This window comes from Ischnura elegans, chromosome 11, assembly GCF_921293095.1.
Source record: "Ischnura elegans chromosome 11, ioIscEleg1.1, whole genome shotgun sequence".
In the NCBI taxonomy this organism is placed as follows: Eukaryota; Metazoa; Arthropoda; class Insecta; order Odonata; family Coenagrionidae; genus Ischnura; species Ischnura elegans.
This window is the reverse complement of record NC_060256.1, coordinates 40,725,908-40,735,804: the sequence shown is the minus strand read 5'-3', so window position 1 is coordinate 40,735,804 and position 9,897 is coordinate 40,725,908. Positions and strand designations below refer to the sequence as shown.

At 34.4% G+C, this 9,897-nt stretch overlaps 1 protein-coding gene across 2 annotated transcripts in view; it reads right to left on the bottom strand.

Annotated features, from left to right (window-relative positions):
* The window catches only part of LOC124168499 (unc-112-related protein-like), a 148,286-nt gene that overhangs the window by 2,359 nt on the left and 136,030 nt on the right, over window positions 1–9,897 (bottom strand). The window contains exons 5-11 of one of the 2 annotated variants that reach the window (XM_046546818.1): window positions 8,600–8,835; window positions 7,631–7,841; window positions 6,651–6,862; window positions 4,108–4,345; window positions 2,720–2,932; window positions 1,460–1,495; window positions 66–302 (exon numbers count right to left, since the gene is read on the bottom strand). In XM_046546818.1, coding sequence (XP_046402774.1) covers window positions 66–302; window positions 1,460–1,495; window positions 2,720–2,932; window positions 4,108–4,345; window positions 6,651–6,862; window positions 7,631–7,841; window positions 8,600–8,835 — 1,383 coding nt within the window. The remainder of the gene's footprint in view (window positions 1–65; window positions 303–1,459; window positions 1,496–2,719; window positions 2,933–4,107; window positions 4,346–6,650; window positions 6,863–7,630; window positions 7,842–8,599; window positions 8,836–9,897) is intronic. The other variant, XM_046546819.1, reaches the window with a different exon arrangement.

The window sequence follows — 9,897 nt, the reverse complement described above, 5'->3', positions numbered from 1 at the left end:
CCAACAAAGATCAATTCTATGATAAACACATTGTAAGCCTATACATATCCACAGAGGCCACTCACCTTCATTGTGTTGAACCTCCACGTTTTCAAATGATCACCAGTGGCAATATCCATACGCATGAGCCTATTGAAGGCAACTCCCAAAAGTTCCTCTTTCCGATGGCCCATGAACTTCACGACAAAGAGGGAGACACCATAGTCAGGTAGAGACTGCCATGCCCGAATAAAATTCATCTTTGCTTCGGTTAGAGACAGTGACTTCACATTTCCATGTGCTTCAAGGATCCTCTGAATCAACTGAAAATAAGAATTAGAAAAAATATTGAGGGCTTGCAGTCAGATTGATACACATATACAAGAGCTCAACAATGCTTCAATGCATCATTTAGAGAAAAGTAAAACAAATATTAAAAAAGTGTACATATTTTCAAAATAGGTTTTAGCATCAAAACTAAAGTAAGGAGACCAGTTACTCAAATTAGCAATTCACTGGTCCACCAAGTCAACAACAAAATGATGAGTAAATAACTTTTATAAGACCAATTTCATTAAAAACACCAGTAAAAGCTCAAAACATCAAATTACAATTCTGTAAACATTAAATGACAAAATGAATTTAAGTACGTATGTACCTGAAATGTAGGGCAAATTCAGTTTTTACTAAGAAAAATATTTTAGATACACAGCATTAGCACTGACTTTGAGTAAAAGAACGAAGAAAAAACTAATGCTTTAATAGCTGCATCTAAAAACTAATTCCCGAAATTAATTACCGTATTTCTCCGAATATAGTCCCCCCCATTAATTTTGAGGCTTTAGTATCGGGAAAAGTTAAAAAAATGCGTTTGAATAGTCCCCCCCTTTACTTTTACCATGGGCATTTTTCTTTTTAAAAAAGGGGGACTATATTCAGACATATACGGTATTCATTTATAGTACTACACCATGCAAAAACTAAATTTAAAAAGACATGCTGATGACACATGAAACAATTTCAGCGGATAAGATACAATTTCAGTTTAGGTGAAGGTAAAGAGACAATTAAGTATATTTTTAATAGAAAGTTGCAATATTCATTTCAAAATTCATATCACCATCAATAGAAATTTTTCGAAGTACTATCACAAGGGTATTTTTGTGGCAAACGGCAATTTTCAGATATATTCCCTGATGGCTAGGAAAAAAAGGATAAATTTTTATCCGGGCACAATAATTTTTACAGTAACTGTCTAATAGGATGGCAAAAACATTCATTCATGCTCCTATAACCGAAGAGGTATCACACCATATTACATAGACATAAAATTGTTCAATAGAAAATATAGTAGATTCATAGATTCCACCATGCAACACATTAAACTCAAGGGTTCATCAAGCGGGAAAAGATGGTGCACACATCGCTGAGATCTAGTGCTGTTCTCTAAGGGAAACATTTTTTTAGAGAAAAAAGTTACCAATTCTTTGTCGGCTGGACAGCAGCCTCTACAATTCTGCAAGGAAAAATCACGGTTACAGCAAAACCATGAGGGTGACGATATGGTATCAAATGCGTAATGTTTCAGAATTGCCATCTAGAACTAAATTTTTTTAAAATATGCCTTGATGAGTACAATATAAGCAAATGCACATATATGTGATTTGAGCTGCTGTAATATTACAAAACAGAGAACACTTTCAACAGAGTGAAGTTTAATTGTAAGTTACCAAAAAAAGGCATGTTCAATCAATGACAATTATTAACCAGAATATATTGTTTATGACCAGACCAAAATAGGTATTCATTCAGACTCTTCAAAAACATAAAGTCTTCGTGTATTACAAATGCACACAGGCACTTAATTCTGACGTGGACGAATATCACAAAGGAAAATGCAATGCCAACACAACAGAACACCACAAGTCTGAATCAGCTTGTGGATTACCAAGAAATTCAACTTTAACTTATCTCAGACCCAAGTATTTTAACACTTTAGTATAACAGTATACATACATTAAATCAAATTTTTACGAAGAGGAGTGAGCTCAGCTGTAAATTACATGGGAAACTGGAAAATTATATGAATGCTAACACATACTTTCCCAATAAGTGATGATAAATATGTTTCTTGTTACCAATAACAATACATAATCATTATAAATATTATAATAATAGGTATTGCTGGTTATTTGAGGTTATTTTCCAATTAACACATTCAATGCGGGCCCGATTTTCATGTAAGTCATTAGAATCGGCCGATAAAATAAGACAGAAAAATAGAGAGAAGTTTTCGTGCCATAACTTCCGTTCAAATACTGCTATTTACAAACAGTGCACACGGGTTGAAAGAGGGAAGCTTGCTGAAGGCCATGAATACAATCTGAAGACTCAAAAATGGATATTAGCCATGAACGGAGACAGAGAAAGGGCTCCTGGCCCGACCAGCAGAGCACGTCGATTGACGTGCTCCGTGCTGAATGTGTTAAAAAGAGCTAAATAAAATGTCAATCCTTATGATGGTTAAGTCATAAGGATTAAATTAACAACAAGCATGTTCAAACCATTATGCAACATCCATGAAATATTAAAGCTGATAAGGCAAAATCTCACAAACAATCCTCATTTAGCCTACTTTCTCAATCATTAATAGCTCACTCAGAACAAAGCCTACAGTTCAACAGTTAATATTAAAATAGCAAAATGGTAGAGCCCATTACTTAAATTGATTTGACCTTACCTTTCCTTTAAGCTTCCTGAGGAACCTTGGAGCTATGTAATCCTCTGGATTAATATCCAATGAGCTTGCACTAATGGCAGGAGTAGGTGCAGGACGCTGCATTTGTAAGAATGCCATGATCGATTTCACTTCTGCATCGTAAGAGCTGTCAGCAAGGGAACGTCCTTTGGCCCCTAGCCGACAGGCAGCCATCCACTTTGCATACTGCTCCTCCTGTAGATGAGGTGAATTGAATTGAGCCTTTAATTTAAATCTAGCAGAAAAATTCTTGCTGCTGAGCTTAAAACCACTTAGTGCATCCACTTGGGTTCGGTGATGATGGCCTGATGATGACAATCATCAACAGGCAAGTGGATGATAAGATCGGTGAAGGAAGACCTCAAACAAAATATATGGAACAGTTGAAGAAGAATGTGAAAGAGAAAAAATACCTAGGAGAATTGCTGATAGGAGAATTGAGTGGAGAGCTGAAAACAAACCTAAGCTTCATATTTTATTCATTATGTAAGACTTTAATTCTCAATTAATATAGAGGTACTTATAACTATGTAACAAGAAGGGAAAGAGAAACTTTCCTTTTTTGCAAAAATGTTTCTGCTAATCACTGAATGGAAGCTATGAAGAATATATTTTTAACAGGCTCAACCAGGGGCCAGGGATCTTTTAAGGTTTGACTGTATATCACTTATTATTCAAAGCACCTTTTTGCAGCTCAGCTAGCCATGGCAGACTTCATGCAATATGATTCTCCGGTAAAAATCAATTATGTACACACCTAAATGATGCAATCCTACAATATATGCACAGAAGGATAACAGCATCCACAAAATATATTATTTATATAGAATCGAAGATAAAAAATAAAAACCAGAGGATGAAAGTATAGATGGATACAGTGGCATAGCAAGGAATTTCGTTTGCAGGGGAGGGGGGTGTCTAAAACCAGGGAGGAAAATTTTTGAAAAAATAAGGGTACTAAGTAGAGGGTTTTAAACTAATTTTGACACTTGTCATAATCTAAAAAACTTCATTTGTCAAAGAAATCTTTTGTAAATTCATGATATATTATACATTCATAATTTTTGAATATGTCGTTTTCTTTTATGAAGGAAAATATTTGTGATTTTATTTTTGGAGAGGGGTTATTGCATGATTCTATAGCGCTTGTTGCAAATTCCTCAACCGGGCTGACCTTATGACTACTTTACAAAGGAAAACTTTTGATCGATGAAGAAATGCAAATTACAGGATTCTCAAAAATTATTAACTCACATTATCAGAGAACTTGACCAGGACAGATAATCTATTGAATCTCAAATTTCACAGAACTTATTTTAGTACATGATAATAAAAGACACGGTAAGTAAGTACAAGATAAAACCACTCACAGAATCACATCTGATCCACATTTCCGACATTCCCTCTGAACTTGGGACTTCCAACTTGATTCCAAACTTCCGGCTGGCCAAGTTTACTTCTGGCGTGACTTCACAACCCCTGAGATTAATGGCATGTGCAGGTGCAGCACCCTTCATCGCATCCTCTTTCGTTTTATAGAGGCTTAGGTGAAGGTCACGACACGAAAACCAGAACCTCTTGAAGGCCTTGAGTGTAAATCTTTTTGGCCTGAAATGAAAAATAATGCCAATTAATCCCTACAATGAGTTTCCCACTCAAAGGCTGACTGTAGCTGGAATGTTAAGAGCACACCAACAACGCATGCGTTCCAAAGCTCCAATTCTACATTGAAGTTAATATCAATTCATTTTAAATGGAAATGTAAGTTTCAAAATTGCATGAATGCGACAGATTTGAATGTAAATTATTCTCCACTAGAAGCCAATCAATGGAAAAATTTTTAATAATAAATTGAATAAATTCCAAGGAATTCTGCACATAAAATTTATTTTGACGGAACAACAGTGAATGCAAACATGTTATCAGTACATATTCAGTATTTCCTATTAAAAACATACCCAGGTTACAGTAAAAAAAGATATTTGAGGTCAAGTACTATTACTATAAATAAAAAAAATAATTGATTGCAAGAATCATAAAATTCCCAGATATATGATTTTTCTCAAGAAAATTAATTCAGAAGTTCACCATGATATATTAGAATGAAATGTTCATACATCACTAAAGCTAATGGTTTTCTTCCAATTTATATACTCTAATACATATATAAATTTCATTTACATTTTCATTTCCACATTAAAATAATACAAAATTTCTTATCACAAAAGATCAGTTTTATTCAAGAATAAGAGTTGGTTGGATTTTGAATGAATCCTTTAGAGCAATTCCACGTAAATGTCATACTGACTGGTTAAATGAAAAAAGTGGTTGGAGGCTCTGATATGGATCAAAATTTGTGCTATTAAGTCTAGACTTTGGTTATTAAGTGATGACACTAGCATGAGTCGCGTGTGTCTCTGATAAGAGAAATTTTTTAAGTGCTCACTACAGTTTTTAGCCACATACTAAATTTAATGAGTCATCTGCGCGCAAAAAACATCTGTTTCGCTAATTGATTTTTATGGCCACTGTATCAATAAATTTTTTCTATTTTGAGGTTCGTTCATAATTTTGAATGATTTTAAGGGTTTTTGCACAAATTTGTTTTGTTTATTTTGAATTGAAGAAGTTATTTTGTAAATTTTTTTGGCAGTGAATAAATTTATACCAGAAGGGAATCACAAAAGTCAGTCCGTGACATTTTTGGTCAGTCCGTGACGATGCTTTTCAAGAGGAATTACTCCTCTGTAAAATCAGTTATTGTAATGGGCTTCGCAGCATTATGAAATTTGCATTTGGTGTTCTGAGATGTATTTTACTGAAACTCAGATCACTCTTTGTTTCAGAGCAAACCTTAGAGGTTTTACTCTGAGCTGAAAGTTCGTTTCATTTTTGTCAGTCCGTGACAGTGAATTTTAAGTCACGTAAGTCCTGTATTTTTCAAGACAAAGTGGGGTATCAACCAAAGTTAAACTTCACACTATTGTGCAGCAATTTGGAAGTTGAAAAAGTTTTGTACGTCAGTCCGTTCGCGTTACGTGCGTTCTTGAAAGTTCTAAAACTCATTGTGACGGTCAGTCCGTGACGCGTGGAATTGTCCTTTAGCCATCACAGTAAAAAAAATGCTCGCATTTAAAATATTTTGGGGTAAGTAATAATGACATATGTAGACAAGGAAATGCTGAGAAAGGAAAAAGAAGGCCTCAGAAGAAATATAGTGAACAGAGGATAAAAAATGTAAAAGACATTATCTGATAGAGGACATGAGAGGTCTTCTGCATGAAACCAATACATATTAGGACGATTGACTGGTTAACACGTTCCCCACGACAGACTTTTGGACAAATTCACCCTTGTGCTGATGTGTGTTTTTTGCTTTAATACTTAGATCCTATCCATTTGAGTTTTTGTGTGCATTCGGCTACGCACGCCGCATCGGTCACATCATATAAGCGGCACCGGAGTAGCTGTGATTGGCCAAAGCTGGCATGCTATGAGAGGCCAAAAGAAAGGCTCATTCTTCAGTCATAACGACCGAAGTTCATGTTTAGGTAAATATATGACCGAAGCGCCGCTGAACATGTTAAGAAAAAAGCTTATTTGAATTGACTGAGGGATGGATTACAAGTTAAAAACCTGTTTTAGATCATTAAGTGTTACAAGTTAAAATTACCCACAAACAAACAGTTACAGAAATTTGATTTCTTTCACTTGATAATGGGCCACCCTTGCTTCGCGCACATACATATTTAGATTGTTCAAGGATCAAAATATTTCTTTTGATTGTCAGTTTAACCTCCTTTCCCTTGGAAGTCCAGAAAGGTACAAAAAATGAAAATGAAAGATATGATATGATAAACAATGATAGGTGTGCTTGCATGACAAGTAAAAATAGGCATAGTCACAAACTTACTTCAAAAAGCGCAGGTAGTCAGAAAGTTCTGGAACCTGCATAATATCCCCAGGCTCTCCTAAAGACGTTGTTATGTGAGAACCTTCAAGCGTAACTTGTAAATCTGAGAGGGCAGCATCAATTTCATCGTCATCATCGACACCAATTCCTGAGGAACCCGATTCATCCAAGGGTAATGGCTGGGGGACTCCAGCTTGCAGAGTCACTTGAACCTAAAAGTATTTTCAAGAAAGAAGAGGGATGTATTTGACATAATGTCCAGAAGGGTGCTAGACATGCAGGTAGACAATTATATATATGAAACTTTCTTATAATAAAAATCAACTGAAAAAGAGTATCAGTAAGATTATTCATAAAAAAGAGGAATTATTCCTTTTTTCTTAAGTGAGCACGCTAGAAGACAACAAGTATGCAGTACTATGATTCAAATTACACATGCTAAAGGATTTAAAACATCTATAAACCATATTCAGACATTTAAAGAATAATTGCAAAAAATAGACATTCCTGTGAAGTAAACATCAGGGTATGAAAATTTAAAAATCAATAAACAATTATACAAAATTGAATTTTAATTTTAATATAAATTGATATTCTTTATATCATCTTCAAGTAATCACAAAACTTAAAAAAAAAATGGCTAGTAGTAAAAAATGATTAAAAATTAAGGCAATTCATTAAAGAATCAGGTGATTTAAAAAACACAATTACCACCCAAAATCAATAAAAACCACAAAATTACTTAAAATTTGACTATTCATTCAATACTTTTCTCAGAGCAGATTTGGCTTAAATTTTAAGACCTTAAATGACACAGGATAGTTAACTTTCAGATTAGGTAAATGAAATTTTTTTGGATGAAAAAAAAAACAAAAAAGGGAATCAAATTTCCACCACATAAAATCTGAGTCAGCATTTCAACAAAAAAATTGGGAATATGAGAAAGAATACGCATCATGAATGACTGATAGGTAACAAACCTGCAATGCAGCAAACATAAGCATCTCCTCTTCAGTGCAATCGATTTCTTCATTCAGGAGCTGCCATTTTGCCTGCTCGTATATCTGGTTGATCCTTACAGCATCATACTTGGGGTTTAGGTCATAGAAGCAGAAGAACTTGAAGCGAAGGCACAAAGTATCAAATTCCCTGACACCTTGCTCCATAATTGACAGGGATGAATCCAACCAACTGTGGAGATAAATAAATAAAATAATAAACGATTCAACGATAAAACGATCAATGATAAAAATAATCATAAAATTAGTACAAGATTAAACATTTTAAATTAGAAAAAAAGATAAAATTATTTCCAACCTTAAACACTGATACTGAATATTTCATTCAATCCCTAGTATAATATATATTATCCTACTACTGTCAAAGTGAATTGAGGGAGGTTTATACACATTAGTATTTTAAGTAATATGTATTCAACACTATCAAATAAATATCATGTACAGGATCAAAATTAGCCATGTAATCAACCAGATAATACACAGTGAGTCATTTAAATGTAATTATTTTATAATGAATTAACACTAAAAATTCTGAAGCATTCTCCCATACCCATTAACATAATTCCTATATAATATTTATCAATCACTACTAATTGTACCTCCAGAAGTACTCAGAAATAACTTCTGTAATAAAGTCTTCCAGCTAACCACATTTTAACTGTACCAGCTATCACAGCTTATAATTTAAAAATCCCAGGCTTGTAAATAAAATATTATGGGCAACTATGGATTCAGAAGCTATAATTTCCATGACTAGGAATGCACAAAAAATGGATATTTGAAGTGCTCAAAAAAATCTTCCTAAAAGAGATTAGCTACATTGAAATAAAAAGAAAAAAAGAAAAGAAGCACTTTCGCATAAATTAAACTGTTGACTTTAGATGTTCTTCTTATCATCAGAGAGAGAGAGAGAGAGATATTAAAACTCACGCCACATTCAGCCGTGCTCTCTCAACCAGCGTCTTTGGCCTGAGCAGACGAGCCTTTGCCTCAGGGCTGGGTGTTGCGGGACTGTACGCAAGCGAGGAGGCAGAGGATTCAAAGAAACTGCCTCCTCCATTTGGGGTTCCATCGAGAACCAAACTGGGTGGAGAGATCGCACTGCCATAAAGGGGTGAGCCTACTGATCCATTGGCATTGCCTCCATTTCTTCTCCATGTGTCACCCTACAAAGATAAGGTCAGAACATCACTCATTAGCATAGCCTGCATTTTTAGAATACGCCCAATGTTATTAATCTTTAAGTACCTAGCATGCCCATATCGACACAGGAAAAAAAACTCCACTCAGTGCATGGAGTGCCGGAATGGGCACACAAATACCATGGGGCCGGAATGAAATCCTGCAGTGAAGTATGACAATAGGGATTTTCATATGGTGGCTAAAGATTAAGCTGAGAGGCATGGGGTAAAAAGGCATATGAAATCCTAAAATATGATGAAAGAGGATAAAGATATTTGAGATAGTGAACATATGAGTTAGCCAAACGAGGTCAGTTTAGTCTACTTCAGGGCTTAAGAAATGAATCATCAACAATTGCTAAGAGAGAAGGTTTATAGATTGATTGATATAAAATATTAGTTTGTGCCAAGCGTTCTTCCAGTTCTGTATATAATAGAATTAATCCCAGGAGGCAGACAACTGATGAAAGATGACAATAGAACTAATTTGTTCTGAATATGTAGTCATAAATATGTAGGAAAATATATTAAATCATCTTAAATGACTAGTTAATGTCAGCACACTATATCCAACTAATATGTATTTCTAAAGTTGCAATTATAGTCACAAGGGAATTAAATGAGGACTCATAATCACAATTGGAAAACATGACAGAAAAATCTTTTCCAGCAAAAATTTTTCCTTGAAAATGAAAAAAAATATTTTGAGAACTATGGTTAAGATAAGAACGATTACAAATGAAACACCCTCATGGCATTTTGCCTTTGATTTTACACTAATAACAATAATGAATATTGTAATATTTGGAGAGGTATATGGGTGAAGGTGTAGGTCAATCATTAGAAGAGTCATGAGAAAGACTAAAAAACTGTATGGTTGATTAATTAACTTAAAGCATTTCCAAAGCCATAGATCATGTAACGTAATTTAACAAAACTTATCATGGCAAAAATAGAACATGTTCTAATTTTCATTAAATGATCATGTGCATGACGGTTCATTCGGGAATTTTTCCCCTACATACGACAAATGATTTCATTCGCATG